The sequence below is a fragment of the Paramormyrops kingsleyae genome, chromosome 6, assembly GCF_048594095.1.
Source record: "Paramormyrops kingsleyae isolate MSU_618 chromosome 6, PKINGS_0.4, whole genome shotgun sequence".
Lineage (NCBI taxonomy): Eukaryota > Metazoa > Chordata > Actinopteri > Osteoglossiformes > Mormyridae > Paramormyrops > Paramormyrops kingsleyae.
In genome coordinates, this window is record NC_132802.1 from 3,294,767 (window position 1) to 3,313,561 (window position 18,795).

The following is an 18,795-nucleotide window of genomic DNA, read 5'->3' on the forward strand; positions in this document are numbered from 1 at the left end:
GGTAATGTGATAATTATATGGTAATTAATTTTAACAGTAGCAGTAATGATGATAAACATGTAATTATGTATGTGTATGCATGTACATAGTAATAATTGCAGTATAAATATAAAACTATATGAATATAGACTATATATGTGATATAATAAATTAAAGGGCTCTTAAATAGTGTAATTATTAAGTAGCAGCCAAGTCAACTCTATATCTGTGAGAGTGCAATATGTATACAGAGTTAGCAGTATCTGTGCATAAAGTGCAAGAGTGCAGAATCTAATCATAGGGGATGTTTATCAGTAGTTCACCAGTAATTCGGGTCGATACTACATTGCAGGTGACGGTTAATTGAACGTCCATTCAGAGACTGGTTTGGTTAATGAGAGATTATACAAAGAATTTGTATAGCAACAGTGAATGTAAAAAGCTTAAACACCTACAATCTGAACTAACAATCTGAGGCAAACAGCATAACTGGGGAATTTGTCAGACTTTTTTCCTTTCATAATTTTACCTATCATCCATTTTGTTCTCACCAGTATAATGCAAGGTGATAGAATCTCCAGCAGAAACGTATTGATCTGAACATGATCTTAAGCTTTCAAGCCAGTTATTTGTCTTTAAGCACTTAGAGTTCTGCCATAAGACATGCCTGCAGCATATAGAAAGGACTGTTTGTTACAGCTTTATCCAAGCACATTAAACACCCACAAACTAGAGATGATAGTGTGGTGCTGTGCAATTAGCCCAGGCAGGGAAGGTGTTCTGCATAATGGACTCAGCCAATTGTAAACCCTGTTTACATCTCAAACTACCGCTAGATCGACTGCACCTGGCGGTTTTACAAAACTGGCCATTTTGTCGGGCATTTCTGTGCGATTTCTACACACCAATGGAATTAGAAAAGGTGACCTGTTACTGGGCCATCCCCTCAGCATGTTCAATGGATGGCGCTGATGCTGTGAAGCTGCTGTGAATGATTTGGCTTCATATTAGGGCTGGGTGATATGACGGTAATACCCCTTCATATTCGCGGTTTTGGTTATTGGCCGTGAGCAATTTAACGGGAATAGTTTTGGGTCTTGCTGAAAGCTTGCAGAAACATGACGCATAAGCCAAAAACAATACTGAAAATTACTCTGATCACGTGAAATCATAAAACAAATATTAGCAATACATATTTGTTAGTATAAGTGAATGCTATCATCAATATTAAAAGTTTCGTTCTGAGTACGTCGCGCATCTTTTTTTTGGCGACCAGTGTCACTCGCGTGTTAGCGGTCCGTGTGACCAGTGTCACTCGCGTGTAGCGGTCCGTGTGACCAGTGTCACTCGCGTGTTAGCGGTCCGTGTGGCCGTGGCATCTCACATTTCTCACAGTAACAGTATACTTTTCAGTGCCTGGAATTTTGCACTTTTAATAATGAGTGCAAAACATGTTCTCATTGTGTACATTAATAACTTTGTATATACAGGGGCAAAACTTAGATGATTTGTATATTTCACAAATTGTCTACATAAATAAGGAAATTTGATATGCAAAGTGTACAGCAGAGTACTGGTAATAAATGGACTTATGTTTGTTAAGGCTAGCAGACTGTTTGTAGAATGTTTAAGGGTATTGTATAACATTCACATTTGCAGGGATCTTCGGAATGTAACCCTCGCAGTTACTGTACACATTTTTAATTTTTAAGAGCCCTCACGTCCATACATTTTGATTGCATGTGATAAAAATGGAAACAGTTGAAATTATGACATTACCAATTGATCTACCAGCTTTTTCATGCTTTCATATACTTTTGGCTAAAAAAAAAAACTGGTGGGCCGCTTGGTACTGTATGTGTGTGTCTGTATTTTGTTTGGTTACTTATGGTTAAGGTCGTCATTGTTGGGACAACAAACAAAATATTGTTTAGCCCAATATTTTTACATTAAAATATCACATTTTTGAAGCCCTGCTTCATATCCTACAAACTAAACCCACACCAGTCCAGAACCAAACACACAGTCAATCCCATCATGAGCCCAGACTGGGGAATCTGTTTAAAAGCCAAATTAGCATAACAGCCCAGTAGCATACCTCACTGATACTGCAGCCTGCTGTCGCTGTGGCACCTCAGCCTAAAGAAAATGTGGGCTAGTGCCACATGAGGGTCCATTACTGCAACATGGCGGCAGAACCTCAGCTAATGGAGGCTGTTATCCCTGGCAGCATCTTACAAGGCCAGAGAGCAGTAGCCAGGTGACATCAGAGAGACTCTAGGTTTCGCAAGCAGGAACCATAAAAAAAAATCTATTAATTCTATTGCAAGGTACCACTACATGCTCCCTCACTGCTTGTTCATGCTTATAAACTCAAAATCCAACTCCTAACTAGACTCCCAATATAAAATTCCTTTCTTACAACGACAAGCTTTCAGCCAAAGGCAAAAGTCAGGAATATCCTGATATTTGCTCACTAATTTTATGGCAGGCAAAAACACCACAATTATCACCACAAAGTATCTTGGAAAAAAGAAGTGTTATAATTCTGGGAATTTGCGCACTTTAAAAGTAGTTTAAGCAATGTTTGAGTCCTCAAATACTGTTTCAATTGTTTTTAGCATCACAAAACTGCAACTGTAGAAATACAAACACCCAAGGAAACATCAAAAATTTAAAAATGTATCTGGCACCTATAAAGTTTTCTTTGTGTTTACAATTTTTAACACTGAATGTTATTCTATCTTCAACTAAAATTAAATACAAGGGACCAAGAGTGATCAAACGTTAAAAATTTATATAATGAATGGTATGCAATAGGCAAAAAAACACGAAAAAGCAATCGTCCCTTCGCAATCAGTAAGTGGTCATGCCAACCTCAGCAGCAATTATTGCAACTAAGTACTTTCTGCAGCTTTAGATCAAAGTAACCACACCATTATGGGTAGACTTACCAACAAGTTTAAGATGGAGCTGTTACAATTACTCACACAAACTCAATTACCTCGATTATTAAAAAGCACAGATTAAAACTTTCCTTCTTGATTACTCGGCAATATAATGGGAGGAAGACAGCTACATTTCTGTTGAATTTTGTTGAATAAATTATTTCAATATTAAATATTTCATTGATTTGTTACCTCTACCTATCAAAACTCTTCAAATAACGATTAAATATTTGTTTCTCAAAACATTTAAAAAAAACAGAATTTTTCAAGGGGTGTATATCCTTTTTCAGATGACTGTTTCAGGCAAGATCTTTTAACTATGATGAGTGCAAATTACTTTTGGAAACTCAAACAACGTGAAAATATATTATGGAATCTCTGGACGCCAGCAATATAATTTAGTGAAAGAATCAATAGTGAAAGGCTTAGACGTCACTCCATACCTCGTTAAACGGTATGGTTTTGGACTGGCCCAGACTGGTTCTCATCTGCTGAGGCGAACCCTTCCATGTCCTGCCAAAAAAGTGTCTGTGGCTGATATCAAACAAGGAGACCCTCAGCTGGAAGCGGACCCCCTGAAGGCCCTGCAGAAATTTCTGCAGATCAAGGAAACATAACAGTAGTCAGCCACATCTGGGCATAACAGCACTGCGATGTGACACTCCTACTGGCATTAGCACACGGAACTTAGTTAAACCAGAACCATACTCCGGGAAATTATGATCATGTATTATGGAAATTACACTCAATCCAGTCAAGTAGACATCAGTGACTACCAATGTAATAAAAACATTCTAATTGTGTATTACTAGTTTATAAACAAACCAAAAATAACTGACAAAGAAGTGACAACAAAATGAGCGACTTAGGAGAGGTTAGCTGAGCTGAATCTTCAGCCTCGAGCAAAGGAGACTGAGGACGGACATGATCCAGGTATGTAACATTCTAACAGGTCTGGATGCTGTTCAGCCAAATGGCTACTTCAATATTAGTTTAAATACTAGAACTCATGGCCATAGGTGGAAATTGGCAGGAGAACACTTTATACTGGATTTGGGAAAGCACTTCTTTACACAGCGTGTAGTTAGAGTACGGAATAGTCTTCCTGTTAGTGTAGTGCAAGCTAAAACCTTGGGTTCCTTTAAATCAGAGCTAGATAAGATTTTAACAACTCTGAGCTATTAGTTAAGTTCTCCCCAAACGAGCTTGATGGGCCGGATGGCCTCCTCTCGTTTGTAAATCTTATGTTCTTAATTAAAAATAGTGATATATTTTGGAAAGGCATTATAAAATGATGCTTGAATTATGCATTAAGTAGAATTTAGTAAGTTGAGTCCTGGGTCTGCTTCTTAAACCACCCACCTGTTCAAAGTGTCCTCCGCAAACAAAATGCTTGAAAACTATCTGAAAGCCTTGGGAGGGCTCCTGCCCCAGGCGGGTCGTCTGGCCGTGAGGGGGCACCGCACGGCGACTGTCAAAGACTCTTTTCCACTCAGTCATTGTGAAGTTTGGCCATTGGTAATCATCTGAAATAGAGGAATTCACGCTAAAATATTTGGATACATTTATACCCACTAGACCTTTCATAGGGCGCCAGTCCTATGCCCTGTGAACGTGTCGGCTGATACATAGCTAACGTTAACCAAATATCTGTAATTCGCTAGTTACAGTGTGTTCCGCTGTGGCATTGCTCTAACCACGACAAACTTTAAATGCAAACAAAGAAAACAAGCAGAAAAGTGGAAAAAACCATCAGCAGCTAACTAGCTAGCATAACTAACAATCTGTTATCCATCGAACAGTACTTCACATTTCCAAAAAAGATTATATTTTTCAGAATATAACAAACAAGTGATGCTTCGATATCTTTAAAGAAAATTCAACAAAAACTGGAACTGCATATCAAAACAATTGCGGATAATTTACCTCTCCTGGTTTCTAACAGACGCTTCTGCCATGACTGTTAGATGAAGTACGTAGAAATATAGGGGATGTCGAAATGCATTGTAGTAAATACAGTCATATTTACTCTTCTTTAAATCGCACAAGTTGCTAATATGTTAATATATAATTCAATTTACTTTATTCATATAGTGATATGAATATAAACTCAATATAAATATGCAAAATATATAGAGATTTTTTTGTGATTTACCCCCTCCAAGGTACACACATAATGGTATGAACCGCTTCTTGGCTTCACGTTACCAGGGAGATGCACTGTTACGTTGCACCGGTTTGGACGCGTTGCGATGTAGTTCAGAGACCGAGGATGTAGTTTAGTTTCTAGCAGGGTTATTAGGTGATTGGTTTTCTAATAACCGACTGAAACGATTGTTTCATTAGTGCTATGTGAGACTCTATGAAGCTACCATGGCGACAGGCAGGCTGATTAAGTCTATTAGGTTCAGTGAGACTAAAGTAAAATATTATAAATAAAATATAAATAAAATATTTTACTATTCATGTATATTCAGCTCGATAGAGATATGTTTTATGGATTATAACCATATATTTAGTGCGGGAATTATTTTATTGAATTATTTTGCCCAAGGACAGTCGTGTCTCACCAGCTAAGACCTGGAAAGGTCGTATTTATACTTAATAGATCATACAGTCATGGTGGTGTGTCTGCGTGTGGATTAAATTTATATTAAATTGTGGGGACCAAATTTCCCCGAAAATGTTATTAAAACCGTTATTTTGACGCTGTGGTGACCTTTTTTTCAGGTCTCCACAAAGAACTGTGAGTGGAATCAAAAAAGTAAAAAGTCCGGTATTTTGTTTGGTTACTTATGGTAATTAGAGTTAGGGCGGGGTATGGTTATGACGGGGTTAAGGTATGACGGCCGCTTAGAGTGTTCCCCGTAGAAAAGAATGTAGAGTTCCCGCAAAGATATAATTACAAACCTGTGTGTGTGTTTGTGTGTGTGTGTGCGTGCGTGTGTGTGCATGTTTATCATAGTAGGTACCAAAATAATGATGCAAAGTTTTGCGGCATCCCTTTCGATAAAAAACCCACCCGAGATTAAGAAAATGTATCTTATTTTCTTATCTAGTTTGAAATACAACAGATCAGTCACATAAATACACAAGATTTGCCTGCCCAATTGTAGAAATTTAGTCAAGTGGATTTTATTGTCGTGCCAGCCATCCACAATTATTAATACCGCGGTACGAGACATCGTTCACCCAGGACCACGGTGCAACATATAAGACATATGGGGGACTGTATGTACACAATTACAGGGGTAATGTACAGATTAAGTACACGATTGCAAACACGGGGCCTGGACACGGACCACACATAGTGCACATGAGGTGACTGGAGGCCAAACACATAGTATGTACATGAATAGGGTGAATGCTGAATATAAACTTTATGTACAAACTATGTTATTAAAACGTACGTACAATAATTTAGCAGCAGGTGATGTGGCAGCGGATAACAGAATTTACTTGATATATATAAACCACGTAAGATTACTGTAAGTATAATACTTTTCTGTTTCTGGATGGGTATGGAGTATGCTTGTGTGTCAATGTTCAGTAAATGAGGGGCATGTATAATTGAGGAAATCCAAGATATCAGAGGTCTATTTTGTCACTGAAGCACTTCAATGTACAGGTCCTTCTCAAAAAATTAGCATATTGTGATAAAGTTCATTATTTTCTGTAATGGACTGATAAACATTAGACCTTCATATATGTTAGATTCATTACACACAACTGAAGTAGTTCAAGCCTTTTATTGTTTTAATATTGATGATTTTGGCATACAGCTCATGAAAACCCAAAATTCCTATCTCAAAAAATTAGCATATCATGAAAAGGTTCTCTAAACGAGTTATTAACCTAATCATCTGAATCAACTAATTAACTCTAAACACCTGCGAAAGATTCCTGAGGCTTTTAAAAACTCCCAGCCTGGTTCATTACTCAAAACCACAATCATGGGTAAGACTGCCGACCTGACTGCTGTCCAGAAGGCCATCATTGACACCGTCAAGCAAGAGGGTAAGACACAAAGAAATTTCTGAACGAATAGGCTGTTCCCAGAGTGCTGTATCAAGGCACCTCAGTGGGAAGTCTGTGGGAAGGGAAAAGTGTGGCAGAAAACACTGCACAACGAGAAGAGGTGACCGGACCCTGAGGAAGCTTGTGGAGAAGGACCGATTCCAGACCTTGGGGGACCTGCGGAAGCAGTGGACTGAGTCTGGAATAGAAACATCCAGAGCCAGCGTGTGCAGGAAATGGGCTACAGGTGCCGCATTCCCCAGGTCAAGCCACTTTTGAACCAGAAACAGCGGCAGAAGCAGCACTGGACTGTTGCTCAGTGGTCCAAAGTACTTTTTTTGGATGAAAGCAAATTTTGCATGTCATTCGGAAATCAAGGTGCCAGAGTCTGGAGGAAGACTGGGGAGAGGGAAATACCAAAATGCCTGAAGTCCAGTGTCAAGTACCCACAGTCAGTGATGGTCTGGGGTGCCATGTCAGCTGCTGGTGTTGGTCCACTGTGTTTTATCAAGGGCAGGGTCAATGCAGCTAGCTATCAGGAGATTTTGGAGCACTTCATGCTTCCATCTGCTGAAAAGCTTTATGGAGATGAAGATTTCATTTTTCAGCACGACCTGGCATCTGCTCACAGTGCCAAAACCACTGGTAAATGGTTTACTGACCATGGTATTACTGTGCTCAATTGGCCTGCCAACTCTCCTGACCTGAACCCCATAGAGAATCTGTGGGATATTGTGAAGAGAAAGTTGAGAGACGCAAGACCCAACACTCTGGATGAGCTTAAGGCCGCTATCGAAGCATCCTGGGCCTCCGTAACACCTCAGCAGTGCCACAGGCTGATTGCCTCCATGCCACGCCGCATTGAAGCAGTCATTTCTGCAAAAGCATTCCCGACCAAGTATTGAGTGCATAACTGAACATAATTATTTGAAGGTTGACTTTTTTTGTATTAAAAACACTTTCCTTTTATTGGTCGGATGAAATATGCTAATTTTTTGAGATAGGAATTTTGGGTTTTCATGAGCTGTATGCCAAAATCATCAATATTAAAACAATAAAAGGCTTGAACTACTTCTGTTGTGTGTAATGAATCTAACATATATGAAAGTCTAATGTTTATCAGTCCATTACAGAAAATAATGAACTTTATCACAATATGCTAATTTTTTGAGAAGGACCTGTATATCAAGAGAATTATATTCATGTGTGATGCTAGATTTCATACCACCAGGTGGCGCTCTCTCGCGAAATTTGCCAAAGAAGTTACAACAAAATGAGCAAGTGACGTATGAAAACCAACAAATGAAAATCATTCATTTTCTGCAAAAATTCGTCTTATCTGTAGCTGAATCACGCAACTATGTTATTAAAACGTCATGTGACAACCAAAATTTTAATTTTCTTTGACTGGATAACATTTTTTTAACATTTTAACAGTCACGTTTCTTGATGTCAGAGACACTTGCTCCTTAGCTGCAGTTGAATCTGAGTTTAGGCCAGTAGTCATGCGGCTTATTAAACTACATTGTGTCATTTGAGCAGCCGTTTAGATCGCAACCGCATTTTAAAGTAAGCCGATTTGCTGAGTCCAACCAAAATTTTAGTTTAACCTACGACCAAAGTCTTGAGTTACGACCCGAATGCCAGTCGAGGCCAAAACGTGTATCCGCTTGTGCGGTTGTGAACAGGTTAGGTAAGGGGTGCTTTTGGAGGTCTATTTTTATTTTATTTAATTTTATTTATCCTTTATTTTACCAGGAAGGTTCCATTGAGATACAATATCTCTTCTTCCAGGAAGTCCTGGCCAAGATGGCAGCAAATAAGACAATAAGACAAAAGTTTCATATACATACACAAAGAGGTTCGGAATGCATTATGGGTATTTCCATTATTTCTTATGGGAAAAATAGTCTTGACTTGCGACCAACTTGAGTTACGACCAGCCCTCGCGAACGAATTGAGTTCGGAAGTCGAGGGTCCACCGCATTAATAAACTTGAACGTTATGAAGGGCGTCCGCAGGGATAGTTGTAGGGAGGTGGGGCTGCCAGTTGTGCGCATGCTCAGGACTTCGAAAAAGAGCCGGCAGATGCAGACTTGTAATCGAGGGGAGCGGAGTCATGTTTCGATCATTTAATAAAAAGAATAAACTTGTGAAACTCAGACGCCGGGGTGAAAGTACAAAATATGGAGTCGCGGCTGCAAATGTGAAAGAGCTTCTCAGCAAAGGCTGCAGTATTTTAAAGGTACTGTGTCCGTGTGTGTGAAACAACAGCTGGTCGTTTTGCACGGAAGTGAAAGCTATTGCGTGTTACATCTGGACTGTAGTACAAAGATTGTGGCTCATTGTAATGTAATTAATTAGGTACCACTGAAGGGATCTCGGGTTTGCCTGTATGAAGATGGAACCGAAGTTGGTGATGATTACTTCAGAAGGCTTCCGGACAACGTTGAACTTGTTCTGTTGACTGAAGGACAGTGCTGGGATGGATGTAGGTCCAGTGAAATGTATCAACACGTGGTGACAGTTATACTTTGTAACTTCAAGGGATGGTATTAATGTGCAGTTTTATTAGTCTTTTATGTTTTTAATCTATAACAAGCAGTTACACGTTTGATTTTCTCTTTTAATCTTGTCTCAAAATTCACATTCGAAAGAGTGCCGTTAAAGGGGAAATGGGTTTCATTAAGTGTGAATAATGTGTGTGCATTCCGTGTCCCCAGTTGCGTCTGATATTAGCCTTCTGCTTGGCTCCACGAACCGTCATTACGATCTTTTAATCAAATCTGCCAAGAGCCTTCTCACAGATGAACAGTCTCAGAAAAAGCGGAAAATCCTAAGTGATCTACTTCAAAACCTAGAGGACAACTCTGAGAGTGAAAAAAGGGAAGAGGACAGCGACTGGTTTCAGGGTAATATTACAACATTCCCACCCTCCAAAAATCCTTCAACCGTGTTACTAATATTCTGCAGTTGACCTCAGTGAGCTTTGTTTGTTATGCTGACCTGTTCTTTTTCTGCCCATGGTATTTTAGGAATTGACCCTAGATTTAAGACCAAGTCTGATTACATGAAATACAACTGTGAAAGCAGAGTTAGAGGATATTTGAAAGAGGTAATCACTGTAATTATACCTGCAGTAATCCCTAAACTTGATCTTGACTAAGCACTTATCCTGCTTCAACCTGAGTTTTAAAAAAATTATATTTAGAGAAACTGCATGAAAGATTTTGTTCTCACTGCAAACTTTTGTGTACGGTGTAGTTAGATATGATGCATTTTTGGGTGGACGTGATCATTTTGATGTTTTCCCACTAAGGTGGATGGATATACTCCGAACATCCAGAGTCCCAGGGTTCGGACAGAATACAAGAAAGTCGTCACCAATATGCTTGAGAAACTGAAAGTCACCAAGTACAACGGCTGCTATTTCGACAGACGACAGGAGTCTGACTGCATGTGCTCCAGGGAAGGCTGGTTTTCTTGTCAGGTGAGTAGCTCACAAGGGTTGGCCTGCACCTTAAAAACAGTGCTTTATCTATCTTCTTTTCTGGTGTGGTAGTCAGTGCACCTGTATAGTAACCCATATATAAGGGTACCCATCTTGCATTGCTTCATTTGCACTGAGGAAAGTCCAACATGGACTGAAATGTTTGTACTTTTGCACTCTATGCACTTTGTACAGCCCTATAAAGTAATGAATAGCACTATTTTAAATTCAGACTCTGGTCTCAATTGTTTTTTTTTTTTTTTGCTCTTTCTGTGAGAGTCCTTCCTTGTTGCATTGTTTCTTGTCAGGTGAAAACGTGGTTTTGAACACGTGGCAAAATAATGCAGCATTACGTCACATGTGAGAGTTTACATTGTGGCTTGGCAGGTGCTGCGATTCTGCATGGGTCAGCTGTGTTTCACATTAGAATTATTTGTATGGCTGATTCTATTGAGTGCAGCATATTACGAGCATATTTCTTGAAGGTCTCCACCGTGGCGTGCCCTACTGCGGCACGGGAACCTTGCTGTGCCGCATAGGCCCTCTGTGGTGAGGATGACCTGGGAGCCCAAGCTGGCTTGAGTTTCACTGAGTGGTCTACACAGCAGGGTTCCTCTCCCATTTATTGCTTTATTACAGTGTCTGCTGCGAGCTGTAGCTCTCACTGCCAAATGTCCCATCGCGTACTGAAGCCTGTGGAATAGAACCGCACGCAGTGAGGGTGGGCTAACCCTCACCCCTGCTGTGATAGAATCAACCTCACAACCTGAAGCTTGCCATTCCAACCTGCTCTACAAAAGGCTGCTGGAAAGTGCTACTGCTACAATGGTTAACTTCAGTGAATTCACATGAAATGACATGTAGACGGTAAACTGCTTCTTCACGCAGGGTGCTTTTGATCAGGACAGTTGCTCATCTCTCCACTCTATTAATCCTTATGGGAACAGAGAGAGCAGAATCCTCTTCAGCACCTGGAACCTCGACCACGTGTAAGTCACATGTTCATAAATCCTTTCACCTATTACCTTGTGTTAAATTCTACTGCCAGTACTGACATTTCAGCACATTTGATTAAAACCTTTAGGATCGAGAAGAAGCGGACTATCATCCCGACACTGGTGGACGCTCTGGGGCACCGCAGCCACGGTGAAATTAACTGGGAATATTTCTATAGATTGCTGTTCACGCGTGAGAACTTGAAACTGGTACATATCGTCTGCCACAAGAAGACTGTTCATGACCTGGCATGTGACAGTGGAAAAATATACAAGAAGGTGAAGAAAAGGAAATGAATGCCACATGATTTTTTTCCCCTCTTTGCTTCAATGAAGTAACTGAAAAATCCTCATAAACAAGATCAATCCTTCTTCAAACCACTTATCATAGTCATAAAGGTGCCCGAAGCCAATTCCAGGCAAGACAATACTGGGATATACCCAGAATGGGAGGCCACTTCAGTGTAAAGCATACACAATCATACAGTATGGGAAATTTAGAGATGGCAATTAACCTAACTACGTGTCTATAGAGGAAACCTACATGGCAAGAACATGGAGACTACAGATGCAGAGAGCAGTTCAGTAATGACAATGTACGTTTTTTTTAAAACAGATTGCAGCCTTTTCATTTTTTAAGTGCAGTTTTATATTTTATTTAATGATTTTTCTATCTGCATGTCACAATAAATTTTTAGAAAAAACAATAATTTCTGTGTTTCACTTATCACTAACAACATATGGTGTTCTGGTAACGTAAGCCTCGAGTAAAACAGGAGGATGCCATTACTGATTTTTTAGATATTAAAGACGACAGGATACTAAGTGCATGTTACACTACAGTCCTGCTTTCTGTTCAGTCACTAGTGCCTTTTATGTTCCTCTATCAAACTTAAGTTCTGTGACACTACAAACCATCCCATTCACTTATGGTTGTCTTATTAAAATGTTAAACGTTACCGTATCTTACATTTTGAATTTTAACAAAGTAAATCTGGACCTTGGACAAGTAGTATAATTAATTTTACTGATCATTAACCACCGTTAATAAACATTAAAATCAGTTGCAGCATTTGCTCAGATGTTTTTTTAAAAAAATTACAATACTGCATGCTTCTGTCATTGAAAAATTCAGTTATATGTCTTACACACATACAAATTTAAGTTACAAATAAGCAAGCTGGTAATGTTCTGTGTTCATGACAGACATGTCAACCTCAGGCGACTGGACAATGAGCAATATATTAGTGCAAGGACCCAGGCAGGTCACACAGCACATCTTTGGCTTCCATTCAAGAACAAAATAAGTTCTTAAGTGCTGTTTTCAAGACGAAAAAAAAATTTGACTCGGCACTTTGTGTCCACCCCGGAGGTCATCAAAACAGGCCATTTTTACGATTCTTTATGCTCTGTTGGGCCGCCGTACCTGTAGAATAAGTAGAGGGAAAGACAGACTGTTCTCATGGATGTGACGTTTTGAAAAATCCAATCAGCCCAGTAAGGTTGGGGTCATGTCTAAGGATTACAGGCTGTTCTCTTTCACCAGATATGTAGCTGTCAGGGTGTATCCTGTCCACTTTCCCATAAGCGACAAAAAGGGCCGTACCTCTCTCATCTGCTCCCAGCTTCCTGTTTGCTAGGTACTGTTGCAACTGTCTGGAGGGAAGATTTCTGGAGTAATTTTTCCCAGTCAGTATTAAACTGCAACACCAGGGCGGGTTACGTTTGTGCCAACGCCAGTAAGGCTGTGTTCATTCCCAGAACCCCCACCTCAAATGTCAATAAAAATTATCTGCTAAGACCAAAATGTGTCATTTATAAAGTCCCAATATTGCAGATCTTAATAATACTGCTATATGTTTTAAAGTTTGTTACAGTATTTGATTATATCTTGTTTCAAGAGTTCTGTTATGGTTTTGAAACTTCACTGTATCAATGTCAATGATGACCGAATATGTTGATTTTCACTAAAATAGGAGACTTTCATCCTTGAAATAGTTACAGAATATCCCACAATTCATTCTTCATCCAGAAATTATTTTACTTAAGTGGGTGTGAGGGTGCGTTTTTTTTCCTCCTGAAAAGAACAGCATTAAAAATTTGATTGCTGAACATCACACCAACTGGGCTGGAATGTGAAAGAGGTATAGCAGTGTTCCTAAAAGTTAGGGCTGCACAATATCACATTGAGATTACATGGCACATACACAATAATCACCAGGGCCTTAGGTAAAGGGTATAAACATTTGTCCAGATGCTGGCATTACACTACTACACAGACATTCACTTACACCTACATTTTAGTAAGCACATTAGTAGTGCGCCTAAAATATTAGTGAGAGGCGTACTGCGATGGCCAAAAGTTGGTAACCTGTATAAATTTGGTGTATCCTTATGTTTAATAAGTGTGTCAGATTTTAAATTGTAAAAAGTACCACTACACCAGCGACATCTTTATACCTTGTTTATCCACAATGTCCTCTTTCAAAAGACGTTGTGGCTGCTAATCTGTCCCTTTATTCACAGCCACTTCAGTGCTTATCACTCACATGATATACCAGGACACTACTGTATATCACTACTGTGTGGCGTGTGGCTTGCTTTGCCAACAAAATTCAATGAACATCCACATAGTACCGAAAACCAGTGTCCGGGCAAATGTTTCACCCATCATCTAAAACCATAACGCAGTGTGATATCGCGCAGCCCCACTAAAAGTATTAAAATTACTGCACATTAGCCATTTTAAACCAAATTTAAGTCTCATTTAAGCCTAAGAAATTCAGTCCTCTTATTTAAATACTATCTTCCCCTTACTAATGAAAGCATCTGTATTAAATTAGTGACTCCTCACAGTTCAATAAAGTGAAAAAACGCTGCATACCATTCTCCTGCTCTGTAACCAGGGGGTCATCATGGACGTCCTCATCACTGTCATCCCTGGCAATATAGTGCAACCTCCGGTATTCCCTCCTGCTTATGTGGGACTCTAGCGGGATTCTGGGGGGATAATCCTAGGATAAGACATGCAAATATTTATTAGTTAGTATCCTGAAAAGTTTGAGATGCAAAATTTTACACAAACTACACAGCTGATAAGTTTGTGTTACTGCAACATCAACTTCAGAATAAGAGGAATGACATTCTTGTTTTGTACCAATCACATGCATGCTTACAATGACACATTTACATGGCATGAACAATGTCGACAACAGTCAAATTTGTATTGTACAGGAGTTACAAGGCTGTGTGATCACAGTTTTTGATACATGCTGTGATCCTCCACTATGTATGTAAACACTGATGCTGTAATTTGTGTGACACGCCAAACTGACCGAACTTCAACACAGTTACCTGGACAAGTTCTAAATTGCCGAAGAACTGTCCCACAGGCATGATCTGGTTGCTGTCATCATCAAGGAAAATACTGTTGTCCTGATCATCCAGCAAAGGCTCAGGATCCTCCCCTGTCACGTCGCAGTTCCCCGGGTCTGACCGGTGCCCCAGGCATGTCCATGTGCTCTTTTCAGAACAAAGTTCAGTCACAACAGACAAGGTTTCTGTACAGTCTTCCTCTCCACTGCCGTTCGTTACAACTGGACTCTGAGACAAACCATCTTCTGCCAGGTAATCTGCATCTCTCCTATTTATTTTCCGATCCGTACATTTCCCTCTCGGTCTCTTCACTGGACACTGAAGATCTGCCGCTTCTATGGATGTCTGTAAACAATAATTGGGTTGGAGGCTACACGTTCTGTAGGAGATTAAATTAAATTACATTAAATTTAATGAATTGCAGGATCATTCCAGCTAAACCCTTGCACTAACCTGTTCAGCAGCTCTGTCTCCCTGGAATTGGGAGGTTGCCGCCTGCTTTTCTCGCAGCCTCGCCGAGGTGCGTGTCCTGCCCTGTAAAAGAACAACAGAAACTCCCTTCACCTCACACCGAGTACAGTGGCATTAACCGGCTGCAAACGCCTGTGAGAAACCGAACCACGCGATTGTATGCAACCAAACTCGACTGCAACATTAACCGGGCAGGGCGAACCCATAACTTACGGAGTTACTCTTTAGCCGCGCTACCGGTCAGTCGACTTACTGACGTTACATGTAAAAACTTTTGTTAGTGCGAGATAATTCTCGAGATAAAGTCTCGTTTTGTATTTTCACTAGCTAACACAGTATTTAGTCTAACAGAAACTTACCATTCAGCCGTAAAATGCTCAGCCCTTAAATACTAAACTTAACTTGCTAACTGTGAACCGATGCTCAAGTAGCACGCTAGCTGCTAGGCTAGCTACCAACGTGTGAAATTTACTTTGAAAGCATTCGAAAGTTATTCACATTTAAAATGTGTAAAAATTCGAATAGAAATGTACTTAACGTATAAATCCTCCAGAAGTTCCCCGAACAGCTAACTCGGTTAGCCCGAGCCCTCCACGGCCATATAAGACCATACACACTAGGCTAAGGGCCATTGGCAGCTAGCGCGGCTCTGATAGCTGGGGGGCGCATAAAACACGGATCATACGGCACTTTTACCTGCTTTCGCCTCATACCAAACGTCTTTCCGAGGCGCTGAACGGGACGAACAGAGACCGAGAGGCACAGGAGGACCGGCTTCACCGGGGAGAACTCGTACGATCCGCCGCCACTCGGCTCCTCACCCGGCCGCGCGCTTCACGCGTAAAGCGCGTCACTGACAGGGAAACCACTGTCGCTTACATCATATCAAGCAGAAATTCGTACTTAATTTGCGCGGTTTGATTTTAACTTAATTTGCTGATCAGTCTTACTGACATAACATCGGTATTACTGAAAGTTAAAGCTTCTCTTTAAATATAAATAAAATATAGGTAAATAACCGTAAAACAACAGGAGTCCTGAAAAACATAGAAAATATTAAATAATTACTTTATGCTTATGATATATGTAAACCCCACACACATGGAACCCTGGCAGAGAGGTCCCAGAGGTGTGAGGCAACACTACCCCCCCCCCCCCCCACACACACACACACACACACACTTTATACCATTATTAAATAATACAACAACAATACAAAATCATAATAATAATAATAATAAGTTCTTTAGAAATTTAACAAATATTTGGTGGAATAACCCAGATTATCCCAGCTTTGAAAAATGTGGCTGATTCCATCCCACAATAACTCAAACAGCTCAGCTTCATTTGAGGACTTGTGATCATCCATCTTCCATTTTATAATGTCCAGAGGTTCCAGCCTGGTGATTGGGCTGGCTGTGTTAATGTCTTGATTTGTATGGTACAGAGCATTATCTTGCAGGATAAGACAATGTCATAAAGTCATACGTGCTGGGGAACATGGTCTGACCAAAGGGAAGCAATATATTCCTCCTGGGATCCTCCAGGATTCCTCCTGGGATCCTCCAGGATTCCTCCTGGGCAATCTTGTTGCTCGAGTCAGATGTTCTTCACAGAATCAAGTCTGCCTGATTCCAGCCTTCCCGAAACACCCCCAGATCATTGGTGATCCTCCACCAAATTCCACAGTGGGTACAAGACACTGGGGCTTGAAGGTCTCAACAGTTCTCTCTCTAACCATCTCATCAGAGAAGATGGTCTTTTGCAAACTCCAGTCTGGCTCTTCTCTGCTTCTGCTGTGCCTTTGAGGTGCTTCGAGGACCCTGTTTCCAACCATCCTCGCTATGTTCTTCATACCACTTAAAGTTTCCCATTCTTTCTGAAGGTCACTTAATGTCATCCTTCAATTTATGAGACACAGTCAGATGTGTTGGCTGTCATCTCTGACATTAGACAGTCCCTTCCTTTTTTGGTCATTCCCATTGTCTCCTGCTTCACCTTGATCTAGTGTTCCGCAGTCTTGGAAATCTTCTACCAACAGAACCAGGAGAGTAGCCTTCATCTCCTCACTCCACACTTTAGAAATCTTCACTTTGGGTATAGCCAATGGTGATACCATAATGTATCTTAATTTAAAGTATTTGAAATGTATTATTATTTTTATTATTATTTTGGCATCCGCTTGGTCATATTAAAATAGGATCGTTCAGTTCATAGCAGTTCTCAATTTTATTCTCGTTTGGTGAAGTTTGGTTCAGCTAATCAGTATACTTGTTAAGTTGAATGAGATGTGTTTCAGTTCAACAAATGCTGCACGTGTGATGGCTGTCATAGAAATACAGATTTTTATTTCTTTTTTTAATGGAGTGGTCTAGTTTTTCAGAGCTCTATATGGTATGACTGATACCATTTTTTTCAGTAGATCTTTCCGAAACAGAAGGAAAATATATACATCTTCAAGACAGCCACAGAAATTCTAAATATAATTGTGAATCAGAGCACACTTAACATGATTGGTTGCCATTAATATCTGACTGTCATTTACATTCTCAAAATTTTCCATTGCATACTGTAAGTGATATTAACTGGAACATATGTGATTGATGATGCAATTTAATATATAAGATTTTGAAATAGTATGCGATAGGCTACTCGACTGCGATGTGGTGACTTTTCCTTTAATTGCTATAGGGGGCAGCATTCATGCATGTTTCGAATAAGAGCACATTTCCGTCCAAGTGTTTTATGACGCTAGCATAGCTTATACATCAGGCCTCTGGTTCAGGACTGGAATTCCTGGTATATTTTTTCGTCGTTCTCATGCTCACGTACATGACGTCAGCGTCCTCTTATGGTGCGTTCGTTTTTCTCTCGGAACTCGGAAATTCCGAGTTGAGTGACATCACGTCCGACAATCTCCCGTTCGAGCTACCCACATCTCGGAACAAACATGGCTGCCTCCATGAACACGTTGCTGTGTATTGTTGCTTTATATTTTAGCAGATTTGGAGTTTTACAAATGAAGAAAATGGAGAAATTTAGATTTTTCCGAGAGACAAACAAGAAACACGAACTAGTCAAACCACATTAAAAGCTTTATAAAATATTTTAGTACATTCATAGCGATATTCTTTTTTCGAACAGTAAATAAACTACAAACAAACCAAGTCGCCATGTTGAAATTACGTCACAAGGGCAACTCGGGCAACAAAATCTTATCCGACTTCAACGTCATAAAAGGGGCGTGTTTCCGACGGGAAGTGATGTTTTTCGTGACGTTTTCATCCGAGTTCCGACTTGGAGAGAAATAATCGAACGCACCATTATTTTACCAGCAGGGGGCTCCTCACAAGACTGTTCCATGCAATTTACGATGGAAAGATAAATTAAAACATGAAACTAGAAAAGAGCATCCGCTCATCATTCTCTCCTCTGTCAATAAATCATCCTATATACAGACAGCGAAAGTATTCACAATAAACAGTATATATGCCTGTTTGCATGCATACATGCACTGGCA

General features: G+C 40.1%; 3 protein-coding genes across 7 annotated transcripts in view; 1 reads left to right on the plus strand and 2 right to left on the minus strand.

Moving 5' to 3' along the window:
- Positions 1-4,937, minus strand: part of nphp4 (nephronophthisis 4) — a 120,316-nt gene extending 115,379 nt beyond the window's left edge. For all 4 annotated transcript variants that reach the window (XR_002836002.2, XM_072713381.1, XM_072713380.1 and 1 more), the window contains exons 1-3: positions 4,854-4,937; positions 4,290-4,453; positions 3,371-3,523 (exon numbers count right to left, since the gene is read on the minus strand). Coding sequence is in view for 3 of the 4 variants with exons in the window: in XM_072713381.1 (XP_072569482.1) it covers positions 3,371-3,523; positions 4,290-4,427 (291 nt within the window). In the remaining variant the exon portion in view is untranslated. The remainder of the gene's footprint in view (positions 1-3,370; positions 3,524-4,289; positions 4,454-4,853) is intronic.
- A 3,878-nt stretch (positions 4,938-8,815) lies between these two features.
- On the plus strand, positions 8,816-12,512 carry dffb (DNA fragmentation factor, beta polypeptide (caspase-activated DNase)). The gene is made up of 7 exons (XM_023793650.2): positions 8,816-9,189; positions 9,309-9,435; positions 9,668-9,856; positions 9,980-10,059; positions 10,264-10,434; positions 11,323-11,423; positions 11,519-12,512. Exons 1-7 carry the CDS (start codon positions 9,064-9,066, stop codon positions 11,724-11,726), a joined length of 1,002 nt encoding a protein of 333 aa, XP_023649418.2. The 5' UTR covers positions 8,816-9,063; the 3' UTR covers positions 11,727-12,512.
- c6h1orf174 (chromosome 6 C1orf174 homolog) lies at positions 12,440-16,128 on the minus strand. Of its 2 annotated transcripts, XM_023793652.2 has the most exons (6): positions 15,972-16,128; positions 15,258-15,338; positions 14,784-15,149; positions 14,314-14,443; positions 13,036-13,085; positions 12,440-12,855 (listed from the first exon to the last, which is right to left on the minus strand). In XM_023793652.2, the coding sequence occupies exons 1-5, from the start codon at positions 15,984-15,986 to the stop codon at positions 13,066-13,068; spliced, it is 612 nt and encodes a 203-aa protein (XP_023649420.2). In that variant the 5' UTR covers positions 15,987-16,128; the 3' UTR covers positions 12,440-12,855; positions 13,036-13,065. The 2 variants fall into 2 exon arrangements, with proteins under 2 accessions (XP_023649420.2, XP_023649419.2); XM_023793651.2 differs by lacking the exon at positions 13,036-13,085.
- Positions 16,129-18,795: the final 2,667 nt, after the last annotated feature.